We start from the raw sequence: 26,586 nt of genomic DNA, 5'->3' as shown, positions 1-26,586 counted from the left end.
CGTGTGTGTCCATGTGTGTGTGCCCATGTGTGTGTGTGCCCATGTGTGTGTGTGTACGTGTGTGTCCGTGAGTGTGTGCCCATGTGTGTGTGTGTACGTGTGTGCCCGTGACTGTGTGCCCCTGTGTCTTTGCATATCAACAAGCGCCATCGGGTATCGGCGGTATGTGAAGTCGCCCCCCGTGCCGAGATGTTTATGGTCGTCTGTGCCGAGCAGACTTTCCGGTGAATTCCCCTCGACAAGGAACTTGAAAGGCGCACAAACGAAGCAGAAGCGCTCGGTTAGAATGAAAGGGTGAGGCAGACCGGTCGTGTCGGTGTCTTTTGTGCTGGAACTCGGCGGCGTCCCGGCAGCCCCAGAGTGGCCCAGCAGGTTTCCGCCGGCGCCTCCTCCTCCTCGGATGTTTGAATTCCTCGCTCCATTTTTGTTTTTCCTCATTTTTGCGCAGCGCCCGCGATTTGCCTGCCCTTTCTTATCGCTTGTGTTTGCATGGCAGGCTCCGGTAAAGGCTGCACCTGACACAGCAGCTGTATCTGCGACGGCGTTACTCGGAAGAAAAGAAAAGAAAGAAAGAAAAGAAAAGAAACGAAACAAGTGCGGGGCCGCAGAGGAGGCGGACCGCGAGGATGTAATCCCAAGAACTGGTCTGTCGGGTCGGCGATCTGCGCAGCACTCAAGCAAACAAAACCCTCAGAGAAAATGGAGCCGAGCGCCGAGACGGGCACATCTAAGGGGGCGCCGTAAGACGAGGTCGTGCCCGCTGCCTGCCGGTAAGTAGCTGGCCGTTTCCATCTCCGTTTCCATCTCCGTGCCCTTCTCGCATGTTTGGTTTCACGTTTGCATTTCCTGAAGGTTATTTGCCCAACGTGTGCCATTTAATTTGCTCTGCCAAGTGAGGGAGTGATGCCCCTCCGTGTGCCCACCGTCTGGACTGGCACATCACAGGTGCTTGTCTCCCTTCTCAAAGCTTGTGGTGAGTTTGGCACGGACCGAGCGCCTCCTCGCCACCATGTTTGTGTTTATTTGACTGGCAGCGGTTATTTTATCCAGCGCCTTTCAAACTGTGACTTCTATGAAACTCAATGTAGATGAACGATTGCTTAGAGCAAAAGCCGCCATTGGACACTCCGTAGAACAGGAAATAATGGCGGCAGGCCTGGGCACCACACTAAAGGCATCCCTGCTTGGACTTGCGGTCCAAGTGCCAAAACCTGCTGTGCCAGCCATGCTGCACCGTTTTCTAGTCTTGTAGAGAGGATGTCCAAGTGGGCTCAATCAGCTTCAGGACGCACGTCTGAAACCCAAACCACTAAGCCGGCTTTCATAAATGGAGATGTTTCTGGTTCTCTGTTACTGCAGCCTAACAGACAAAGAGACGGCTGCGGGTTCAAATCCCAGTGAGGGTTTATATGCCTGCTTATTCCATGTTAGGGTGACAGGGAGGCAGACATTCAGTGCACCTTTATGTTATATAGTGCCTTTCACAGAGTGCACCTCCCAGTGATGTTCAATGCATCATTAATTAATTAATGAACTAAATCGAATTGACACGAGTAAAGGTGAAGTAATACGAGGAAATGAGTGACTAGGAGGACAAACGAGGAAGTGTAGAGATAAATACAGGAACCTCAAAGTACATTTTGAACCTAACCTCTGGCAACGTGCCACCCATGGGCAACACCGAGGGGTCCAGAGGGCAGGAACCACAAAGCAGGGTGACGGAGCTACACGCAGGTCCTGGGTGAAGGTCCTGCTAGTGCCTGATGGAGCCACCTGTACTCCACGGTTGTCTGGGTGGTGCACGTTGCCCACTCCTTCAGGGGCATTAAAGTCATTGTTGGCCTACGGGTGACAGGGGCGTGAATGATAGAGCAGGACGTGTCCGTTAGTGTAATCATTACAAGGTTGTACATCGGGCACGCTGATTTGTGATTTCTCTTCCCTAAACAGTGTCTTGTGTTTGTATCTCTTTGGGCTCGTCATGGTGCCCAGGGATGGTTACGTGTTGCACGTTGGTAGGCTTGAAAGTAAGAATTTCATATGTGGGACAATTCGACAACTAAAACTCTCAATGGAGTGTTTGGACAGCGAGAGGGATGGCGTCAGGGGACTCGGTGACAGGGAACTTGGGGTCCTCGTGTGAAAAGCTTTGAGAGACCCTCAGTTAGGTGAACATTTTCAGGCCAGTCTTGGTCTTTGGCTTATGTTTTTTTAATTGATCATGGATTTGTGGTCGTCCATCTGAGTAGACAGTCTATAAATATTCAACTCAGGCGTCCTCACCCAGTTTGTAAGGCGTGTGATGTTGATCTGTGCCAGGTGAAGGTCTGGGGAGGGCAGCAGACTTAACAGTGTGTGGTGTCACAGAGAAGCCATAGCCATTGAGCCAGCTTTGAGGGGCCATATTGATCCACACAGCAGCACTCACACTTGGTTATTGTAGGCGGCGAGATGGTGGAAGAGGGGAGAGGAGAGGAGCCTCAGACTAGCAATGCCATGGACGCTCGGTCTGCTGCGAAATGGTGCCCAACTCAAAGGGTGGTGAAGAGATGGAGGGGTAGCTTGCAGGATTGGATATCTAGCGCTGCAGGTCACATGAGACCCTGTTGAGATGTGTTTGTGGGAAGCTGGGAGACATCATTGAGTAAGGCAGTGAGTCCTCTTCATCCCGAGCCTGGCATCATCGGCAAAATCATTGGAACAGGAAGTGGTACAAATTCTCACAGTGGCCACAAGGAGACATGGACGAAGATGTGGAAATGAGGCGCTGAACCTTGAGGAGGTCCACCACATGACACAGGCCACAGAGAACCTCGTAAAGCGCCTGTGTCCAGGGACATGGCCTCCCACTAATACAGAGGAGGAATGCAATTGGCTGTCTAAATTATGGCCCCGCCCACACGCAAATGCAGAGAATTTGAAGCGTAAGATCGACAGGTGTGACGTCCACCATCTGGCTGGATTATGTTGTCCATGGAGTGGAGTCTGAGTGTTGATGACTGCAAACACAAATCATCAGCAGACATTTTTATTGGAGAGTGAAACGGCAAAAGGAAACTCACAGATCAGCTTTGTCCAAAAACTAGAAGTGCAAAATAAATGGAGCTTTCAGGCCATTAGTGCACACGTTCTTCTCATCTGCAACTTTGGGAGTGTGGGAAGGGGATGCAGGTAAGGAGAATTGACCTGTTAATGGACGATGGCCTGGACATGTGGCCATTGGTGAGCCTCTGGGAGGATCCTGGCCTGGATGAGCTTACATAGTTTAGGGAGAGTGATGGCAGGTGGCGTCACCTCTGACCCCGAGCGAGTGTGTGAACAGCGTAACAGTGCAGAGTGAGCGTGTAGGGAGGCTGGTGGGAGCACATGGAGCTGGCAGTGTGGTCTGCTGGTTAAGGCTTTGGACCTCAGACCCTCGATCCACAGTGTGACCCTGAGCGAGTCACTTCAACTGCCTGGGCACTAACTGGAAAGTAAAAGAAATGGAACTGATTGTATCATAAATGTTGTAAGTCGCCTTGGATAAAGTAAAGGCCTCAACCAAATAAGTAAATGGCAGGAGTCGTCAGGGTGGCAGTGGAGCGAAATTGTCAAAGTCTTCAAAACTGACGTCTTTAGGGATCTCACAGAGCAAAAGGAGCGAGTGCCATGGGAGTGAAAGGAGGACTGAGAGTGTGAGGACAGACGGACAGACGGGCAGGCAGACGGAGGACTCAGATCCGCATGTTCAGAAGCGATTGTGTGAACCGGTCCCACTGCTCAGTGATGCTCTGCCCTTCTTCAGGTTTTTCTGCGTTCCTTCCACTCCTGCTGATTTGAGGAATTCTGAGAGTTTGGCTGAAGGCTATAAGTGCAGATTTCTGGTTTATTTAAAGATGCTGAGATGTGAAGCGTCCGCCCCAACGAGGAAGGCCGCAATTAGAAAGGTTTGAAAATGCAGAATGCTTGGAATGCCTTAAAGTGAAAAAGAAAATTTAAAGACGACTTCCTAAAGACTACAAATCAGGATGTGAGGCTCTGGGTTTCCGTCCTTGTTAAATTTAGGCCATTAAAAAGTTTAGATAATAAGAGACCAGAAAGAAAAGAGGCCTTCTGATGGGGAGTCGGGGAATTCAAATACAAAATGACCCCCCGTAACGGACAAGGCATGCTGGCTGAAGGTGTGATGATGCCCGAGGGGTTCGTGTACCCGCCCAAAGTGTGTAGGGTGGCACATCCGGTCACAGAGGGCCCACAGTTTACCACTTTGGGACGTTCACTGCAGTGCTGGTCACAAAATAGTCAGAGATGCTGCCCGTGTCAAGCCATGGGACTCAGTTTTGGTTGTGCTCCTCACGGGTCACTTGCTAGTTTTCAAAGTGAGGTCCTCTTCCTGTCGGCTCACACACGTTGATGTCTTCCCATGATGACCATGCGTCCTATGACGGCTCTTTTCTCTCCTCCTTCTATATCCATCAAGACGGAGGACTCCTCTGTTCTCGCCTGATTTCGAGTTGTCTTCCTAACCCTAACCATTGCCAACTAAGGAAAATTGTCTGTCTTCAAAGGTCAAGGGGCTTGGCTCATGTCCTCCTCCTGCCTGCACAGGTTCTGACCTCTCGCTCTTTTTTCTTGCTGTCACGATTCTCTTGGACTCGCCTTCTTCCCTGGTGTCCAAGTATACAGCGCCCCCCCCTAAATGGCAGCACCTTCGTCACACTTTCAAGGTGGGACCTTCTAGAGAGCTGCAGAGAAATGGCAGCGTCAGTCATTTGAGGCTGACCTGTGGCTCCACCTGCAGGGTGCCTGCTGTCTCCTGGGTTCACAGCAGTGGGGGTCCCGGCCGGGTGCTTATTTGTCACTGTCACACTTTCCTTTTTGACGGACGCTTGCTGCACCCTCCTGCTGCCGTTTCCGTGTGCAGACTGGGCAAGGCAGGCGGTCACATGGCAGGCAGCAGCTTTCCAAACAATACAACAATGGAGTGACTAAGTCAGCCATGGCACCCGGCAGCACATACTTGTGTGACAAGCTGAGGCCTCGCGGGCGCCCGAGCAGCACTCAGTCTGCAGATGTCCACAGCCTCGTCATTGCTTCTCTGTCTTTTACAAGATGAGTTAGCTTGGCAGATCGACTTTTGTGCCCTTTGGGTGCCAATGGTAGTTTAGAAAAGGATTGTTGGGCTGAATGGCCTGCTCTCGTCACTGCTCTTCTAATCTGTGAAAGTCGGGCTAAGTCGGGGCAGACAAGTCATCGTCCAAAAACTGAACTTCATGATTCAGAGGAGAGCAAAGAAGATTCTCACCTGCTGGGACCAACGTCTGGGGACAAACAGTGAGTTACACGATCACCACGAGAAGGTGTACAGAATACACACAAAGACCGAGCTGGGGCAAACTCGGGCAGACGACATCAGCCCTTAGGACACAGAGTGGCACCAGTGCCATAGTAACAGGAGCTCGTCTATTAAACTTTAAAAGATCAGGCCGATATGACTGGACGGTACTCGGTGGATGGGTGGCGTCACACCTGGTGCCTGACTTCAGTCAAAGGTGGCCTCTCTTTCTTTTTCTGTCCCTTGCCATGGTGGTGGTCCATTGGATGAGCTTCAGGTTTCAACTCACAGTTCTCTCCATTGACTAATTGGTGTGCGAAAGTGTCTGAGAGTTGTCAGGATTTGCCTGATGGAAGATGCCAGGCTTAAAAAAGATGTTGAGCCACTGATCCAGTAGCCACGCCAGGTGGCATCACTGAATGACGTGGACACTTCATTGTGGGCGTCATCACTCTTACTGAGCTGACGTTGTGGACATGCAGACTTCTCTGTCAAGTACCTTTGGGCTGCGGTCCTCTGAGTATTTCCCTTCTCTTTGTTTTCCATGATGTGCCTCATGTATCACATCGCTGTTTTGTTCTTGATGTGTTTGGCAGCCCTGTGCGGCGTCGGTGGTTTTCATGTTATCTTCTATGGTGTCCCTTGCAGGGCTGTCATTGCACTCTTTGAACCTTATGCAGATTGCGCTTTGTGTCCCCGGTGGTCCTGCGGTGCTCTCTGTCTCTCATCTCACTGTGTGCTTCCACAAGGCTGAGGTGACAATCAAAGGCAGGGGTTCTCATACTCGGTCCTGGGGGACCCCCGTGGCTGCAGGTTTTTGTTCCAACCAGATTCCTAATCGGTGACAACACCTGATAGCGCTGATCTCATCTCTTTAGCTGGTATTATTTATCTTTTATTCTACATTCAGAAAAGCACAGCAGCATGATTTGTACATTTAGAAGAAACTTTCTGTTTTTGCTATGGTTTTAAATGCTTAACTCTCTTTTTATTATATGTCGCCCTTTCGCCTTAGTACATTTTAATACTTTTTTTTTTTACCCAAACTTAGTTTTCTAATTTCTATATTGGTCCCAAAACAGGGAACCTGGGAAGCAACAGTTCCCTTAATTAGCCCAGGAGTCCAATTAAAAACACAGGCTGGTTGGAACAAAAACCTGCAGCCACGGGGTCCCCCAGGGCCGAGTTTGAGAACCCCTGCCTAAGGTACGGTCAGGGCTTGGCTTTGAAAGAGTGCCCACTTTGGCTGACCTCGTGTCATTCTGATCTCTGGGGGCACGATGTCAAGGTCAGGACGAGACGTGCTCAGATCTGGTGAGCAGCAGCCGCCCCAAGTCCCCGCCATCTTGTTTATGAGAAAACAGAAAGCCGGACTGGCAAGCAGAGGCAGCGCTGCATGAATGAAACTGGACACGGCAGAGCCGAGTCTTCGTTATCAGTAAGCCAGTTGACTTCATCATCTATGTGACTACAAACTGGCAAAACGAAAATTTATCAGTAAAAAAAAATCATCATGAGGGTCCATGAGCTCTGGGGCACCGACAAGAACCTGGGCTTGTAGCCTCTGAGGATCCCTTAGGAGTCTCCCACCCATTGGCTTTAAACTGGGAAAAGTCCAGGAGAAGCTGGGAAGGATAAGGAGCGCCGGTCTGCTCAGCCACAAACTGAAGGAGTGACCAAGTAATCGGGATCATGGACGAAACCTTAAGAAGCCCCTGTTAGTGTCGACCTGCTCTCATGGGGGTTGTTTTTGGGTCTTCCTGCTGCTCGTGGAATGAACGATCAGAGCATTTGACACAGGAAGTCCAATGTGTGCCCTTCTCTCCCTTTTTATTGTTTTTACATCATTCCATTCGCACAAAACACTTTTAACAAATCTGCTGAAAGGTCTAAAACAATAGGTACCTAATTAAGAAGCTAAATAATTAAAAAAAAAAAACTTTACATACCAAACTTGCAAAAAAAAAGGTAAAATGTGTCATTAAAAGAGTCACCCGTAAGAATGCATGAAAATACATGGAGCACAAACACGTCTGTGCATTGTCTTATCGAACGTATCAAAGCAAGTGCAGACATGAAAAACCGTTGCATGTGACTAGGGGGTCGACGGTTTTCAAAGTTTTTGGTAAAGGGGTCTGCGGCCGAAAAAAGTTTGGGAACTCTTGATCTAAAAGGAGCAGGCAGGCTGAGCATACCGAGGACGTGTGACTGACTCACCATGGCCATGAAGACCTCAGTGAACTCCGTATGAATAAGAAATGGGCGCTCAGCTTAGAAAAAATAACAACTGGAATATGATTGTGTTTTCTCTTTGTTTTAGAAATGGCTTCTCCACAGCTGTGACCTTCTGCTTCAGTCTCTTCTAAGGTGTCTGCTTGCAGCGTCGTCATGGGCTCCTTCAGCGAAACGCAGCTCCTCTTCTCCAGTCTCAGACTGCCATTCACAGAGGAAACCAAATATGCAATCCTGGCCTTTTCTGTCACCCTGTTTACCATTGCAATGGTCATTCTGGCCTGGCAAATCTACCGATACTGTAAAGGGGGGCCGAGGCGCACATCGACAGGTAAGGGCCGTGGTGGGCCGTCTACCAGTGCGTTCAAATTAGACCTAATGATCATTCTATCTATCAGTTATATAGTGCCTTTCATCTATCTATCTATCTATCTATCTATCTATCTATCTATCTATCTATCTATCTATCTATCTATCTATCTATTATGTAGTGCCTTTCACATCTATTTGTCTGAAACAGCACTGATGCAGTGGAACTCCCAAACAGCAGGGGGCGCTGTGAGGCTGTTGTATATATTTTTTTAAATGTAGAGGGAGGTCTGAGCTGTCAAAGTGTCCCCAGATGTCACTGCCTGGTCACACCTGCTTATCCAGTGGATGACCTGAGCCAGCAGTGGACATTGGGTTGTTGGTCAGGGTGCCAAGGTGAGATTACATGGTGGTGAGACCCTCTCTTGTAATGGCGTGTGCTGTATCATAGTGTAGGTAGCTTTATGTTAGCGGTTCTCAAACTTTTGTATTTTGCGCCCCCTTTTCTACCTGTTATAATTCTGCGCCCCCTGCATAACGTAAGGTAGATTAGAATAACCCTGATACAACTAACAGAGGTATGATACCCGTGCGGTGTCGCAGTATCCTATCATTTTTGCTTCCATAAGTTTGGCTAACTTCGATGAAGTATTTGCAATTTATTTTTTTTAAAGTGCTTTAATAACTTTTAAAATGCCTTGTGTGGTTTTTGGTAGTAATTCTAATCCCAAAAACAAAGAATAAATTATTTATTCTTATTTAATTATTTGTTATGTAAAGAAATGATTAAATATGTTTTAATTTTTAAAAATCTCGTAAACAAGGACACCGATGAAGTCAGTCTGTGCGAGACGAACGTATTTTCATCCGACAAATATTCTATTGCTGTTAGTTGTATCTTGAGAACAACCCAATAGGCAGTAAATGATTGAACTCAGTTTGGCAATGTTGGCTACGCTGCCAGTGTGGTGCCGTCGCGCCGCATTATCGCCTGATCTGCTGGTACCCGAATGTTCACGACAGACACCGATACGTCTCGGACTTTCTGGACTGAAAATACGCGACAATAAAAGCAGCAGCAGCTCATTTGATTTATGCCTTAGAAATGTTTTATTTTAATTTTAGTTATAATGCATTCGTTGTGATTATGTGCTTGCAAATTTAAAAAAAGAAAGTAAAAAATGAATTTTGATGTCTTGTTCATTTATTCGACGCCCCACTTGTACAAATTCAGCACAGTTTAAGAACCGCTGCTTTATAGGGTCAGTATTGTTTTATGCCCTGGAGAATATTTTTCAAGTTTTAACATTAATATTTAAGTAAGATCTGGACGACCATTGTAAGGAAGTACTAATGATGATTTACTGTTAATAAAGGTGTCTTTATGATGGAGTCGGCGTCTACAAGGCAGCTTAGTCCCACTTCATGCCCTTTTCTCATTTTTCTAGCTAAGGTCTTCATGAACGTGGACTCCAAACCCGCCAGCGGCCTGTACTTTGAGACAGCTGACAAGCGGGGCTCCGACGCTCGAGACGGCGATTATAAGGCAAGTGCATCTCCTCCGTTGTTGGTTTGAGCACAAAGCAGGGGGGATTTCATTTGATTTGAATTATTTCTTTAAATTAAAGTTTTGCTGCGGTGGGCTGGCGCCCTGCCCGGAGTTTGTTTCCTGCCTTGCGCCCTGTGTTGTCTGGGATTGGCTCTGGCAGACCCCTGGTACCCTGTCGTTAGGACATATCGTTAGGTTGGATAATGGATGGATGTCGGCCCTCATTTGCTGCTGTGCACTTTGCTACTCGCCTTTAGGATTGCGAGGCCAGGGCCTGTCATGTCCGGTCTTTAAGTTTAATTCATTTTGAAGTAGCCAGGATACCCGACACTGCCAGCGTGGTAAAACATTTTGCCCCAAACCAAATTGCCAGTGTCTAAACCCACCGTGGGCAGAACGTTGCCATTGTGTGCCATAGCACCACACTGCTATGTAAACTGTGCCAGCAGTCACTAAACTCAAACTGAAGCCTGGCCTGTGCCCACCCCTGTCCAGGTATACAATTTGGTGGAGACGTTCAACTCTGTGGATCTGCTGACAGGACAGACCGCCCTTCAGCCTGACATTTCCGACGAGATGTTTGCTCGCCCCTGCTCTAAAGACTTTTCCCTTTGGGATCACTAAGTCTTTGTAAACTCAAGGCCCGGGGCCACAGCTTGGCCAGACTCTGGGTCACTCGGTGGTCCCTCACCTCATCCTTCGAGGTGTCACCCATAGGGCACAGAAAATGGCAGCACATTTAAAGTTCCAGTACAGCATTAACCAATAGTAGAAAATAGTAACAGAAGTGGAGTGAATGTCGGACGATGTAACCAAACCGATTTCGATTTGCCGATTGAAGTCCCAATGACATCCAAGGCTGCGTTTTGTCTAGAGAGTCGTTTTAATGTCGTCACATGTGAGCCGGGTGGCCTACTGCTCGGCTGTTATCTAACAGATAGGAAGTCCCGAGGTTCACTTCTGACAAGTTCAGATCCACACGTTTTACACTTTTTTTAAGGGTGCTGTGGTCTCCTTCAAACGTGCAAAGCCGCTGCTCAGGCCTGCTCCTTATGACAACTGCAAACTTCTTCTTTGCAGGTGCAAAAGCTCCAAGATGAGATTGAGAAGCTGAGCCGTTGCTTGTCCCCAGCACCTTCTTCTGGGGATCAGGACAGCATTGATCTGGACATTGCGACCGATGCAGAGACTGAGGCCGATGGTGAAGTGCTGGCAGCCCAGAAGTCCAAGCTGAGAGGGTCTCTGCAGTACGACCACCAGGAGGCGCAGCTCACCATCGCCGTTCTGGAGGCACATGAACTCCCAGGCCACTGTACCGAGCCCTTCGTGAGGGTGAAGCTTCTCTCGGGTCCTGATGACCAGCAGCCCAACATCGTGCGAGTTGCCCAGCAGTGGGAGACCCGCCTGGTGAAGAACAGCCAGAACCCTCTATTTGGTGAACGGTTCTGCTGCCACATAATGGAGAAGGAGCTCAGGAAGAGTATGGTGAAGTTCGAGGTAAGAAGTCAGTTGAAGCTAAGCACACTTGAAGCACAGTCAAGTCTGTCAGCCCCTGTTTGCTGAGCTCTTTCAGGGGGTGTGAAAAAGTAAAGGCACCCCAATGGGAATTGTTGACTTTCTCAACATGTCTGAGCAGGCAAACAGTAGATCATCATGCTTACAGACAGAGGCGATATAATCGCACACATGACCATCAAATTGACATGGAGTATTCATACTTACTGTATATTCTAAATGAACAAAAACGCAGATATGTGATTGGGAAAAAGGAAGTCCACTCCACAAATCCATCCCATCAGAATCAGGTGTTTCAGGTTAGGGGCCAATGATAAGAACTTTCTTGGGGACCTGACTGCCATATTTAAAATGTAGATATTGAGGGTCTGGTGTTGTCTTTGCTATCGACATGTGTGGTGACGACATGCCAAGATCAAAAGAGCCCACTTAGGCCCTCAGAATGCCTAGGCGTCTGGCAAGAGATTTGAAAGATCGACAAATGATCTGAAATCAATCATTGCACCCTCAGGAAAATCATTTACAAGTGACATCACTTTCAAACAACTGGTAATTCGTCCAGGTCTCCAAGATCCCCAAAATTCCTTCATGGAATCTGCAAGTAAGTCTTGCACAGGTTTGTGCCTCAGTGTATGCATTTATGATCAGAAAGAGTTTCACAGATTTGAGCTTCTTGCGAGGTGTGCCAGGAAAAGGCCATTGCTGTCCAACAAGAACATTTGAGCAAGTCTTCAGTTTGAAGCTGAACATCTCAGCAAAGATCAGGCCTTCTGGAACAACATGTTCTGGACAGATTAATCACAGAAACAGGGCACATGTTTTACAACATTTCAGCAGAAGAATCTCATAGCAGCTGTGAAGCATCCTAGTGGAGACGTTCTGGTTTGGGGTTGCTTGGCTCCCTCAGGGCCTTGGAAGCTTGCAGTCATTGAGTCAACTATACATTCTGCATCATATTAAAGTTTGCTTGAGGAGAATATGAGGCCATCAGTCCAGAAATGGACCTTTCAACATGATAATGACTAAAGCACACTGGCAAAGCCTTCAAAGAATGGCTGAACAAGAAGACATTGAGGGTTATGGACTGGCCTGGTCAAAGCCTTGATTTGAATCCCACTAAAATGTTAAAACAGACCAGAATGCCAGAAAACCCACAAGCATCGTGCAGCTGAAGGAATTTTTCATGGTGGAGTCATCAAGTCAATGGTGGGCAATTATGCAAAAGGCCTCCAAGGAATACATTTTCTTAAAGGGGGCAACACCAGCTTCTGAGGCCAAGGGTGGACTTCCTTTTTCCCGTTACATCGCTTGATATTTTTCTTGAATAAATGATTGAAAAGGCACATATTCCTTTTTATTCAAGTATACCCCCTTTCTTTATCTGTGGGCCCGGCTTTGGTGAAGACCTGCTGTTTGCCTGGTCAACACCTTCCATGGGGTGCACTGATGTTTTAGTGAGGGTGGCAGTTCTTGTGGTGGGTGGAGTGATGAGCCCTGACTGACTCTTTAGCAGGAGTAGCCGCGCTGATTTCCGCACTGACGCCCGTGTGATGCATTTCCTCGTTTGGAGCTCGCACTACTGTGGTGGGCAGGCACCCTGCCCGGGGTTTGTTTCCTGCCTTGCGCCCTGTGTTGGCTGGGATTGGCTCCGGCAGACCCCTGTGACCCTGTAGATAGGATATAGCGGGTTGGATAATGGATGGATGGATGGAGCTCACACTACATGAATGGATACGTCAAGGCCTGAAGAAAGATGCCCAGTGAATCATGACGCCGAGCCGTAATAAGCAAACATGTAGAGCGTATGTACTGAAGTAGCTGACCGATTTACTTACCGACCCACTAAACTCTCGTGTAACGGACTTGATGTCCTTGTCTTCTTGCTTATTTTTGCTTCACAGACGACATTTAAATTTGACTCAGTAGCTCCCTCTAGAGACCACAACTGGTGAATGCAGTACCGATTGATGCAAAGGCCCTCGGCGGTCTTACTACCTCACCCACCTCCCCTGCCGCTTACCTTCACGATGACTCCTCGAGTCTCTCTTACTTGGAAAGCAGCGACTGGCCAGCCTACTTCAGGCTGATCTTAAATATTTACTTTGGCTTCCTGTAAGACGGCCACATCTGACTTCCGTGAGCTAAGCTGTGATAACTTGTTTTCTTCTTCTTAATTTAAAGCCCTTATTGTTTCCAGTTTGGCTCTCTGGTTTTTGTTTTTTACATTTCTTGATCTTTAATAACTCGCCGTTTTCTTCTTTGTTTCTCTGTTCTGTGTTCCCTTCCAAAGTTGTACTTTGTTCTGCTTGCATTTCACTGACACACTGCAGCCAATGACACGTCGAAATGACGTGAAAGTAATGAAATGGAGCCTCTGTGCGCCCGTCAGGCCCCAGCCTCACACCTCATCGGCCTATTTGGGCCTCCCTTCCACTAATGTTCACAGCTCCAGCTCCTCTTCTTCCGCTTGACTCTTCCTCACTAAATGCACGTTGGCACCTCCCTTTAATTTATCTTCATTGTGCATTGAGGTAAATGGCCTGTGGTTGCTGAGGTTGGCTTTTTACAGGGTGGTATAACATTGCTGTTTGAAGTGTTTAATTTCACTGTAGAATTATTACACGCTTGATGGCTGATGGTTAGCGTCTGACACACATGTCTGCACTTTGGAATTGTTTTTTACAATAAATGGGTGCAAATGGCACAGTGGTCTGATATTTACAAGTACAATCTGTGCCAGGTGTGCGTTTGGGGTTGGCACCACTCATCGTTCGTATCTCCACGTCGTCTTGTCTTTCCTCGTTTACCACTTTATCGCCTTACCTGCTCCCTGCTGTGTTTTATCGTCACTTCAGTTCTCCCATGAAATGCACCAAACACCAAAGGTGCCACTGAAGCTCGTAGTTTTTTAATTTTCTTAATGGGGATTAGGAGGAAATGTTCAAACCCGCAATGCAAGTGTTACCTGTCACGTCTTCTTTATATCGTATCCGGTAGGCAGTGTGGCGCAGTGGTTCAGACTTTGGACTTCAGCCCTGAGGTTGTGAGTTCAGACCCCACCACTATCACTGTGTGACCCGAGCAAGTCACTTAGAAAAGAAACGTAACGTTGTCAGTCGGCCAAATATCTAAATGACTCTCTGCCCTAAGTGTGCCCTGCATGTTCAACCCTATGGAGCTCTAATGCCCACTGACTGGAACGGCCTTTGGTGTTACACGTCTTTACTTCAGCTGAGTTTGCCCCTAATAGAGGACTTCACAAAAGTGTCCCTTTGGCTCTTAATGGACCACAGCAAAACAAGGAGTGAACAACCTTAACTGCTTGGCTTGCTAAGAGACATCACGTTTAAAATCTTTCTTATAAATTATATATATTGGTATCTAAACAAATAGCAAATAGCAAAAAATACAAAGAATTCTAAAATCTGGGTGGGCACATGAAGTCTTCATTCAGCCCCAGCTGGCTTCATCACTTTATGTGTAATGAAAAAGAAAAAGATTTCTTGCAAGCTTTGTCCTTTGTCTCTCCTGACTCCATCTTCTTCATGCTGGACCCAGGGGTGCTACTGGCGCCCCAACTCTGTAACCAGAAAACACTTCCCGGTTGCCTGGTGCCATGTGCTCCTCAGCACAGTAGATGGCAGCACCCCTTGGTGGCTCCCAAGAAACCTGGCAGGGCTGCCAATTGAGACTAGGACTCCCATGCAGCCCTGAACTGTACATCTGGTTCGACCCACCATATGGATGCTGCCATCTGTATTGTGTGTGGGGAGCACATGGCACCAAGTACACAGCAGTCTCCTTCCAACCATCTATTATTATATCAGAAAAGGAAAAGGGTATGACCATCATCCCATCCAGGAAGGCGATTCATCTACGGGATGCATCCGTTAACAGGGCCTTCCAACTGAGTAATGAGCTTTCCATCCCAGCCAGGATGCCATCCAGATTGTGTACTCCATGACAGCAGGCAGAGGCTGACTACTGTAGGCAGAAAGGCTTCTTGCAGCAGCTCTCCTGTGAGCTCCTCCTGAATGGCTGCCCTTCACAACCTGCCTGGAAGGCTGAGCCCAGACACCCTGTGCAGGAAGCTCGTTTCCGCTGCTTGTTTTCATGATTTAGTTCTTCTGGTCACTACGTACAGCATGTGACCGTAAGTGAGGGCAGGAATGTGCATCAACCAGTAAAATCAAGAGCTTTGACTTTCAGATTAGCTCTCTCTTCACCACCACTGACCGATACAACATCATCATGACAGCAGGTGCCAATTCTGCTTCTCTGAGACCTCATTTGGTACCCACTGTTGGCATCTTAATGTGCATCACAGGAAAATGAATGGAAAGAACGACGAATGACAATATTGAGCAGCACGTGGCAATTACAGGAACTTTGCTGAACAGTCAGCGTGGGTTCAGACGAGGAAGGTCATGTTTTACTAACAGGCTGGAATTCTATGAGGAAGCAAGAGAAGGAGATGGCCAGAGAGGAGCAGATGAGATTATTGATCTGGACTTTCAGAAAGGATTTGAGAAGGTGCCACGTGAGAGGGCGGACATCAAACTAAAAGAAGTGTCAGTTCAGGGTGTGGTGTGTAGATGAGTGCAGAATTGGCTCGGACACAGGAAGCAGAGGGTGATGGGGTGAGGAACCTCACCAGAACTGGGTGACGTTAAGAGTGGTGCCCAGCAGGGGGCAGTGTTGGGGCCGCTGCTGTTTTAATAGATATACATGATTTAGTTAGGAATATAAGTAACAAGCTGGTGAAGTTGGCAGATGATACCAAGATAGGTGGATTGGAAGATTATCTGAAATCAGTTATATCATCACAGAGGACTTGGACAGCAGACAGGCTTGGGCAGATTTGTGGAAGATGACATTTAATGTCAGTAAATGTAAAGAATTACACATAGGAAGTGAAAATGTGAGGTCTGAATACACAATGGGGGTCAGAAAATCGAGAGTCCACCTTATGAGAAGGATTTAGGAGTCGTAGTGGACTCTAAGCTATCGACTTCCAGACAGTCTTCAGAAGCCATTGAGAAGGCTCACAGACTGTCAGGTTATATAGCGCCTTGATGTGTGGAGTACAAGTCACAGGAGGTTCTGCTCAGGCTTTATAACACACTGGTGAGGCCTCATCTGGATTACTGGGTGCAGTTTTGGTCTCCAGGCTACAAAAAGGACATAGCAGCACAAGAGAAGGTCCAGAAAAGAGCAACTCAGCTGATTGAGGGCTACAGGGGATGAGTTAGGAGGAAAGATTAAAAGAGTTGAGCCTTTAGGAGATGAAGAGGAGACCTGACTGAAGGGTTTAAAATGATGAAGGGAATTATTAGCTAAGTGGATCGAGACGATGGCTTTAAAATGAGTTCATCAAGAACACGGGGACACAGCTGGAAACTTGGGAAGGGCAAATTTCACACAAACATCAGGAAGAGGACCACAGCCACTTGGAATGAGGGACCAAATAGTGTGATAGACAGTGAAACGTCAGGGACTTTCAAAACAAGACTTGATGTTTTTAGATGAATTAAGTGGACAGGACTGGTGAGCTTTGATGATCTGAGTGGCCTGTTCTTGTCCAGACTGTTCTAATGTTCACGGTTTACAGATGAGATCACCAGACATTGGAGGATGTAGCATTTATTTATTTATGTATGTATTTATGTATTTATTCCTATTCCTCCATAAATTGTTACCTTCTATCTCCTCACCAATTAACAGCAGCACTGAATAGTCTCGAGTATTAAGATGTTGTGCTCCAGGGCTGCATCGTTCAATTCCTTTTAATGTTGAATTTGTCTTATCCAGGTGCGGGACTTTGACAGATACTCAAGGCACAGCATTCTTGGAGAAGTTCGACTCTCACTGGACTCTTTGAACGTATTTGATCCTGTGGAGTTTGTAGAGGTGCTCCAGAAGAGTAAAAAGGTTTGTAGAACGTCAAGATAACCATACAGATAATGTCCTCTGCAGGTTTCCCTGCTGCCCTCCATTTCCCTCTAAGAGATGTCCACCAGTCCAAGATTGCTTCCTCTCTTTCCTGACATTTCTTGAAACTCGTAGTCTCTTTCTTTTCTGTTTAACACTAACTTCTACGCCACATGTGACTCTCTTTTTTAAATGCCGTATGATATGAACCTCCGACAGCAGCAATCCCTTCACTCCATATGGATGGCGACACACTTTTCTTGTGATGTGTTTGCTTTTCCAAGTCTTTGTGCTGTAACCCCACGTTTAAGGTTTTATTTTCGATTATCTGGGATTTTCAATTGTACGCCTGATAACGTTTGAATGTTAGTCTTGTAATACAGTGGACAGGATCGAGCGCCTGCTTAGCATGAGATTGACATAAGGACAGTTTTTGCCATCCAGACCTGCGGGTAGTTTTAGTATTTTAGCCAATAGAGCAGCAGTGTGAGAGTTTGCCCGCCAGCCCGCCCGCCCGCTTGGCACACAGTAAGTCTGACTGAGTTCTCTTTTAGTTGCCTTTCTTAGGGTGCCTGCCTAACAGCAGGAGGTTACGTTAAGGAGGTGCCTTCCTCATCGGGCCTACTAATGTCCGAAGATGTGTGCCAGCTCTTCTTTGCTAATTCGGTCGTTGCAGTCTTTTGAAAATAGTAATTGTAAAACAGAATTTATGGTAATGAGTAACTATTATTCATCTGTGATATTTGATAAAGTCGCCCCAAACACTTTGATAACCGCTGATTGAGAGGTCTGTTTGGTTTGAATATTAAAATAAAAAGAATCTTCTAAAATATTTTCATGTCCTTTGAACAGAAGACTGGAGGAATAAACACAAACAAAACAAGACCAAATTAAATGAAACTCGACTTAAGGTTCATTCGAAAGCCACTGCGATTATTAGAAACTCAGTTGAACTGTAAGATGGATGCGGTGGATTCTCTATGATTGACAGGAGTCTGCTCAGCGCCCGTCGCTCTGCCACGTATGCCAAACTGTCCAGCTCCGTGCCTACAATAGAGCCTGCCTTCCTCACCAGTTTGTCCAGGCGTGAGGCGTCCCTCTTCTTTATGCTGCCTCCCCAGCACACCACCGCGTAGAAGAGGGCACTCGCCACAACCGTCTGGTAGAACATCTGCAGCATCTTATTGCAGATGTTGAAGGATGCCAGTGTTCTAATGAAGTATAGTCGGTGCTGACCTCTCTTACACAGATCATCAGTATTGGCAGTCCAGTCCAGTTTGTCATCCAGCTGCACTCCCAGGTATTTATAGGTCTGTACCCTCTGCACAGTCACCTCTGATGATCATGGGGTCCATGAGGGGCCTGGGCCTCCTAAAATCCACCACCAGCTCCTTGGTTTTGCTGGTGTTCAGGTGTAAGTGGTTTGAGTCGCACCATTTAACAAAGTCTCCTGCAATTATATGAGCACCGTCAGGGTGGGCTCGCTGCTGTTCGTTTACATTGGCGTCGGCTGGAATGAACACAGCCATGACAATCACTACTCTCAGCTCTCTCGGTAGAAAAAATGGCCGGCATCTTACAGACATGTACTCGAGGTCAGGGGAACAGTGTTTGTCTATAATTGTCCTGTTGTCGCACCAGTTCTCATGCACGTAAATACAGAGCCCCCCAACTTACTGGATTCCTTTGTCCTGTCCCAGCGGAGCAGAGTGCGACCTGCTAGCTGCATACTAGCATCGGGTATCCCCGTGTGACGCCAGGTTTCACTTATAATCAAAACACAGCAGTCACAAACGTAGCGATTTCCAGCCAGTTGTAATTCTAAGTCATCCGTTTTATGCACCAGGGATCTGGCATTGGTGAGACACAGGCTCGGTAGAGGTGGCTTGTGCGGTTGTTTCTTTAGCCTTAGCATAACGCCAGATCTGCGGCCCCGCTTTTGCTTCCTTTCCCTGCTTCGTCTGCGCCGTCCTACACAATCCACAGAGAGCCCGCTGGTCTCGCTATGTTGTCTGGGATGTTGTGTGTGTGCTGAAAAACACTCGGATTGCTGGCCAGCCTTTTTGTGAGAATTGTCAGTTTGTTAGTGATGTGGTACTTGATCTGATGAACAAAGCAACTCAAGTTTATTTTTGTGACAATAGTGAAAAGTCAAGCAAAATGAGCCCTTTAATTGGCTAACTAAAAAGATTACAATATGAAGGCTTTTGAGGAAACTCAGGCCCCTTCTTCAGGCAGATGGACTACAGAAACTGGAGTTGCCTGTGTTTATATCCACACCAGGACAAGAAACAACAATTGGGAAATCTCTAAGTGAGAAATCTGAAATGTAAAAAATGAATAGACTCCTTCAGGCTAGGGAATATTCAACCAGAGAGAAGAACAAAGTCTGGTCAAGATCTTTGGATAAGATGACTGTCCAACAAAGTCTTTGGAAGTTTCTAGTGAGCTTTTCAATACAATGTGGCTCTGTAGTCAGGTTGTCTGTCCGTCTGAGAGATGCAAACAGTCCTCATATCGGGCCATAAAACCCTCGTCTGTGTTCAATCCGTGGTGTAATGTGTTCAGTTTTAGCATCAGTTTAACTTTCTACTCATTTCTCTCTTGCTGTCTTCTGAAGTTGCCCCTAAGCCCTGTGACTTTAAAGTCCCTCTCACAGTGTCCATGGCTGTTGAAGTGGAATATCTGTGTCACCTGTGGAAGTTCATCCTCTGGCGGAGTGTTTGTCCAGTTTCTCTCACATCGAGCGAGTGGAGTGTCAGGACATTTCATACAGAGAATGAGGCGGACCACATTAGGTGATCTGCAGGAAGATGAGTCCTTTATGTGATGTTCTAGTCGTCAGTGTGGTATAACTACACGTCTGTATTATAAATGTGGGCACACGCTTGACATCTTTTCTGTAGGCAGGGACTTGTGCCGTTTTCTGTTGGTCCACTCAGGGAGCTTCGGACAATTAGTGGCTGCAGGTTTGGTGGTCATCTGTAAGCCAGGAGGGGAGGTCCAGGAAATCCATTTTTCAGAGTTTGCTCCTTGTGTAGCGTTGGCTGAAGTTCTTTTATAAATTTCTTTTATGAAGTTTCTTGTCCTGGTGTGGATATAAACACAGGGAACTCCAGTTTCTGTAGTCCATCTGCCTGAAGAAGGGGCCTGAGTTTCCTCAAAAGCCTTCATATTGTAATCTTTTTAGTTAGCCAATAAAAGAGCTCATTTTGCTTGACTTTTCACTACATTCATAATGGCTAACACTATGGAGGAATATTTCAGACAAAATAAAATAAATAAATAAATGCGCAAATAAATAAAAGTTCTGTGAAATGTGAGCATAAATAAATAAATGTGTCATGAAATATGTTTTTCGTTACTTATTTATTTATTTATTTATTTCATTTTGTCCGTAATATTCCTGCAGACCGTCATGAAATACGACTTGAAATAAAACTGTCACTTACACTCGTCAAAGTTGAGAGGGTGGGCTCTAACACGCCCTCTAGTTACTGATTGGTGAATCGAAAGCACAAGAATTAATTAGAAAAATGCTTACTACTGCTGATGAAATGGATTCTGCCGAAGATATTACGTATTTCAGAGAGAGAATTGAAGATTTATCGGAAGAAATTACGATGTTGGAGGCCCTTTTAGACCCCGATGTTGATGAAACTATTATTGAAAATATCGAAGAACTGGTGGAAGGGACTCGACTGCACTCATTGCCACTGATCAGAGCTGTAAAGTTGTTTGAAAAAGTAGCTGCGAATATGCACCTGACTTTATACTCGTGAAACGAGCGTCAAATACTCAGTTGAAAATATTAGTTGGAGCTGCTTTGGGCATTCCATGTCAAAGGACCTGCACTAATAGAGCCGTTGCAGCTTACCGTACATCAAACTGGCTCATTCGCCTTGTGATCGTCTTCTCCGATACACCATATACTGTAGATCTGTAATCTGTCGTACTTTTAAACCACATAACAGAAGGTGTTCTATTAACTCAGCTGGAATGTCAAAGGATGGACGTCCAGAGCAGGAAACTGCGTCACCTGAACTGCAGTGTCCCCTCCACCAGTTCTTCGATAATTTCAATAATACTTTCATCTATATCGGAGTCTAAAAGGGCCGCCAACATCGTAATTTCTTCTGATAAATCTTCAGTTCTCTCTCTGAAATACGTAATATCTTCGGCAGAATCCATTTCATCGGCAGTAGTAAGCATTTTTCTAATTAATTCTTGTGCTATCGATTCACCAATCAGTAACTAGAGGGCGTGTTAGAGCCCACCCTCTCATCTTTGACGAGTGAAAGTGACAGTTTTATTTCAAGCCGTATTTCATGGCAGTTTGGAGGAATGTTACGGACAAAATTAAATAAATAAAGAAGCAACAAAAAACATATTTTGTGACACATTTATTTATTTATGCTCAAATTTCACAGTGCTTTTATTTATTTGCACATTTATTTATTTAATTTTGTCCGTAATATTCCCCCGTATAACACGGTACAACACCTTAGTACTTTGTGACAATAGAAAGCAAACTAAAAGCAGTAAGCGTGCATCACACTGGCCAGTGTTTTCAATGTCGTTATTTAATATAACGGCACTCGAATCAGCATTGCAGCACAACACAAAGTAACAAAGCTGTCCTTGTATTGTCACACTGGGAGGTGACAATACAACAAGAGTGGTGTGCATTTGATCTGTTCTACCAAAGAACGATTTGTTCGCATTTTAAACCTTGCAGCACTTTGTGTTCTGCCTATAAATCTTTGTATAAGAAGGCCTTTTTCTTTTCTGACTTTGCACCAATGGTCAGTTTTTGTTTCGTTTCATCCTCTCTGATAACGCACTATACAAGTTTTATTCATTTTCTTATTTAAGGACGCAGTTGGAGAAACTCTGCTTTCTCTGAAATTCCTCCCCACTTCCCAAAGACTTGAAATAGGCCTTCTGAAGATAAAAATGGCTCCTCGGGACACAGATTCTAAAAAAGGTAAGCTAAACAGTGCATCATTGAAATGTGACAATTTGAAATGTGTACAGCAGATGTTTAGAGATTCAGCCTTAGAGCTGGCGGAGTATCCAGTGGTAATCGCTAAACACGTCACACAAATGAGAGGCTGCAAGAACAGTCCACACCACGGCAAAGCGGAGCCTTTGATGAGCAGGGTCAGCGATATCGACACGTACAAGAAGAGCGCTGAGCCAACCGATCACAGCTGATTAAAGGCTACGCCAAGATAGAGTGGACACAGTCAGCAGCATCTGAGGTGCAGAGGCGATGAGGCCGGCCATCCGCCATTTTAAGTGACCACTTCATCTGCGTCTCTACACCAGCATTGCTACGGACATTTTTAATGTCTGGACCTCCTCCAGTTTGCATATCACCAGAGCCAGGTCACAGGAGATGCCATGTCCCCTGTACTTTATACCATCGTGGATAATTAAAACTGCTATGCCAAGGTTCTGTTTAGAGACCACCACTCTGACATTGTCATTCTGTACTCTGATGGCCTGGACTTACTGTAGGAGCACAAGGGGCAGCTGTACGTTCTCCACACTGACACCCAACACAGGGGCTCACAGGGTATTGCGCTGAGCCTCCTTTTGTACTCGTTATTCACTTACAAACTTGTGGCCAGACACGTTTCAGTTTCAGGCTTGTTTGAGACGTAGTGGATTGTCAATGGCTCTGTGGCCCCGTCAATTATCACCTCCATTGTCACCACTAGACTCTTTAAAGGCCTTTCTGTCAGAGGAAGAGCCTTATTGAACATAATCTTAGTGACTTGGGGACAGCTTGTGGTGTATGTGACATACCCAGTGACCCACTCCAACTAGTCTAAGTTTGATTTGGTCTTTAGTCATCGAGGCAACTCTGTGTGCAGGAAAGCTGACCAACCAAAGAATGCCAACCAGAAGTACAATGCATAGAATGCAGGAATGAAGAATAAGGTCCCTTGGCGTGTGAATGTGCCCTGTGGTGGACTGACACCCCGTTCAAGGTTAGGGTCTAGTAGTGCAGGGATGGATTCTGGATCCTCAACACCCTCTGAGTTAAGCAAATCTAAAAACCAGTCTATAGATTATTACCAGCTATGAGTTACGCTTGGCAAACGCTTCACTTGGCAAACGCTTCACTCCTGGTGGTTATCCAAAGACATAAAACATTTTGGGAACCTTTGGTATCAACAGTAATGGACACCCCACCAGATCATCACGTTAAAACTCGGCTATGGACACACGTGCTTTGTTACCTGGTGAAGGTGGCAGTGTCACCGCGTGAAGAAGCTTTGATCTTCACAGTAGTCCGCAGATTATTACTGGACATTATAAAGCCTGAATGGCCAGGATCTCTGCTGTCACACGACTGGCAGGTCTTCATCCTGGGATTGATGGCCTGTCTTCAGCTAAAGCTCCTGTGTCCTTCAGTTCCTTTACTTATCCTTGGTGTGCCTTTCGTGTCCACATACTTGAATGAAGGTAAAGTGGGTGCAAAGTCCTTAAGGACGCCCTACGTCTACATATACACATTCCTAAAGAAAAGGAGGCACGACATCTATTTGAATCGTTTTTTTGACCACTGACCAATTATTATTTGCCTTTTTCAGCTCTTTTTGCCAGAGTCTCCGTTGTCTACAATCAAACTAAACTGAAACATCAGAAGAGTCCTCTGAAGCTGAAGGAAGATGTCACCGTTTTCAATGAGGTCCTCACCTTCACTTTGCCTGATCCGTACATCAGGGAGTGCATTATCGGCGTGTCGGTGTATGAAATTTGCTTCGATAAGAAGAAGAACAAGCATCTAATTGGCCAGGTCATTTTTGGGAAGAGAGCCAGCAGTGAGGATGACCACTGGCAACTGATGATGCAGTCTCTCCGCCAGCCGGTAGCCAGGTGGCACCCTCTTCTGATTTAATGTCAGCATGCGTGTGTCACACTATGTCAGAAAAAGAAAAGGATGGCAAAGAAGGACAAGTTTGTCTCCCATACAGACGTGAAGTTGAGGTGCAGACCCTCAGACACACTCATCATGAAGGCCTCACCAGGTTTATAAAACGCATGCAGAGGTTCATTTAGTAGGCCACAGCCTTGACGCTGGCACTTTACCACTGGAGTAAGAGCGGTCATGGACATCCCAGAAATACCCACAATGTCACCTCCCCTCTGTAGCCGGAATTATGAAGTTTGTGATCCATGAAGGAGAGCAGCAGTGCAGAAGAAGCTCTGGAGCTCAGATGCTGAGTGCTCAGTCTGGACCTGCTCGCTTTGGGGGGATGAATGGCAGGGGTTCAGACATTAAAGACGATGAATAAGACAGTCACCCGCCCTGATGGAACCCCAAGGGACTTGTTTGTCTTTGAGTTAAAGTTACTTGATTATATTTAACCAGATTTATGAAGAAATCAGCCGGGATGGGGTAGCAATCTGTCTTAGAAAATGAAGGCTTAATCAGAAAGGAGCACATAGGACTGGACCAGAGTTACTGGGTTTATACCGTATCTCCACCTGCTTACGTATCTCTCCACATTGTGCCTTCCTGCTATTATATTGTGTCTTTCTTAGCCGTCTGTCTGCCTTTTATAAGGTGCTTTTAATGTCAGTTTATTTTAAATTTGCTCTGCTGATTCCACTTGCTTAGCCAGAATTGCAGCAGTTATTTAGGGTGTCAGCAGGCCGGGCCGCCTGTGTAATGCTGGGCTGGTGTTGTTCTGCGGCCATCTTGAGTCCTTTCTGTTTTATCAAGAGATCTCTGATCAACAAGTTGAATTTCTATTATGAACCCCACATAAAGGACCTTTACAAGTCCAGATCTATCGATGGCAGACATTTTTATTTCATTTATTTGCATTTGGATCACAGCCAAGGACAGGAATGGATGGTCCACCCTTATTATTGGAGACCACTTAAGAGCTGACGTGGTCCTTCCTTTGATTTAACAAACCTTAGAGTGGCGTTCAGGTCTTTGTTTTCTTCACTTCCAGCCAACTCAATATTTCGATTGTTCAGTTAAACTCAGATATTTGCTTAACAACGTTTCATGTTCAGACCCTCGTCATGAGTGTGACTTGTGGTCCCGATGGACTCTTGGGGGTCTTCTTTGAGCCCATCTGTCACAGACACACTTGATAAGTTGTAGACCCCCCTTTCCCATTCTGGTCCTCATTAAAAATCTGAACAAGCTGCCTGGCCACGGGTTCAAGTTGGAATATCTTGACAGGGGGGCTGCATGTTGGTGAAGTGTAGGAGTGGGAGTTGAGGGGAAAGCGAGAACAGGTCTTAGAGTTTTGGGGAAAAACAATCAAAGTCTTTGTATTGAATGTATATGGAGAGATGAAGTGGAGGCTCGCAGAGAGCCGCGTCTGTGAATTTCACTACCGTGCCTTTTATACGCCTTGTAACGATGCTAAAATGAAGAGTAAACCTCAAAAGTGTGCAACACAATCAGCTGACAGTCCCCAGAATGGCAGCTCAATATAAAATACGATAAACTCGCAGGGCTTTGATCATTGAGCTTGTGCTCCTGTTTTGTTGTTCGTCTCCAGAACAGTCAGTGATGTGCCAGACTGATGGATGCCTCTCGCCATCACAAGCCACACTCGCCACTGGAAAAGCAGAAGAAATTCAGGTTAGCCATTTTAGAAGTGTTGGGTGGTCCACTTGTCCGCTGTACAGGAGCTCCCTTTTCCTCCCACATAAAGCGCGGTTGTCACCGTTGGGTCAGCTGAGGAGCAGCGACTGGGGACTCTTAAGTCATCGTCTTTATACAATACAATACAATTTATTTGTTTAGCCCAAAATCACACAAGAAGTGCCGCAATGCACTTTAACAGGCCCTGCCTCTTGACGGCCCCCCAGCCTCGACTCTTGAAGAAGACGAAGAAAAACTCCCAAAATAAAAAAATGGAAGAAACCTCAGGAAAGGCCGTTCAAAGAGAGACCCCTTACCAGGTAGGCTGGGCGTGCACTGGGTGTCTAAAAGAAAAAGGGGGTCTTTGTCTCATCTGATTGGTTCCCCCTCTTTATAACCTGCTCTTCCACAAGTCAGATGACAGGACTGCATGTTCATGCACTTACACCAACCTGGACTCCTTACATTGACTTGACGTGAGTGTCTGTGGAGGTGTCAAAGGGAAGGCCTTATAGACGTGGGGACGACGTCTGCTCGCCTTGTCAGTTTGCATTTGAACTCCCAGCTCTGAGGTCTGAGGTCAGCCCAGCGTCCGTGGGCTCAGACACCAGCAGCCATCGATTCGTTTACTTTAATATTCTAAAATGGTGAGTTGCAATTCCAAGAACGTTTATCTCACGTCTGAAGGTCTGACTCAAACGTGTCAAAGGAGGCCTAAGGTTTAGTTCCACTCTTTATTTTTCTAATCTGCTTTTTAGTTCAGCCTCTTACACTTCAGTGTGGGAGTCTGGGAGCCCAAAGATAAATGGAGTTTAGGTTTGTGATACCTCAGGTGGTCTCCGGGACTCTGACCGCGTCTGACTGTGGACCCCCAAAGGGCAGCTTTCTGAGTTCAGATGTTCATTAATGGACACATCATACTGGCTTCCATTGATGTTAGGATTGTCTTTATGCATTTGGAAAGTTTGTGATTTACCGGGAACTTTGGGAGTTGGCACAGTACTTGCACCAAAATAAAGTGAACTGAAGTAAGACAGAAATCCTCAGCCACAATTCACAAACGCTGGACTTCAGGGAGCAGATTCTGCCTTTGGTCAGCACCATTGAGGT

The 26,586-nt window shown here is 46.3% G+C and overlaps 1 protein-coding gene across 1 annotated transcript; it reads left to right on the top strand.

Moving 5' to 3' along the window:
* Positions 1-305: 305 nt before the first annotated feature.
* Positions 306-25,028, top strand: syt19 (synaptotagmin XIX). The gene is made up of 7 exons (XM_039738029.1): positions 306-770; positions 7,635-7,877; positions 9,304-9,401; positions 10,485-10,901; positions 16,731-16,850; positions 21,726-21,837; positions 23,456-25,028. The coding sequence occupies exons 2-7, from the start codon at positions 7,703-7,705 to the stop codon at positions 23,761-23,763; spliced, it is 1,230 nt and encodes a 409-aa protein (XP_039593963.1). The 5' UTR covers positions 306-770; positions 7,635-7,702; the 3' UTR covers positions 23,764-25,028.
* The last annotated feature ends 1,558 nt before the right edge of the window (positions 25,029-26,586 follow it).

Source organism: Polypterus senegalus, chromosome 1, assembly GCF_016835505.1.
Source record: "Polypterus senegalus isolate Bchr_013 chromosome 1, ASM1683550v1, whole genome shotgun sequence".
In the NCBI taxonomy this organism is placed as follows: Eukaryota; Metazoa; Chordata; class Cladistia; order Polypteriformes; family Polypteridae; genus Polypterus; species Polypterus senegalus.
The sequence above is the reverse complement of the archived record's forward strand: the minus strand, read 5'-3'. Positions and strand labels throughout refer to the sequence as shown.

Excerpts from the sequence above, each read along its gene's own strand:
- syt19 (XM_039738029.1), top strand. The coding sequence starts at position 7,703 with ATGGGCTCCTTCAGCGAAACGCAGCTCCTCTTCTCCAGTCTCAGACTG. Across the intron at positions 9,402-10,484 it reads CTCGAGACGGCGATTATAAG|GTGCAAAAGCTCCAAGATGA; the intron begins GCAAGTGCATCT and ends TCTTCTTTGCAG. Across the intron at positions 21,838-23,455 it reads GGACACAGATTCTAAAAAAG|CTCTTTTTGCCAGAGTCTCC; the intron begins GTAAGCTAAACA and ends TGCCTTTTTCAG.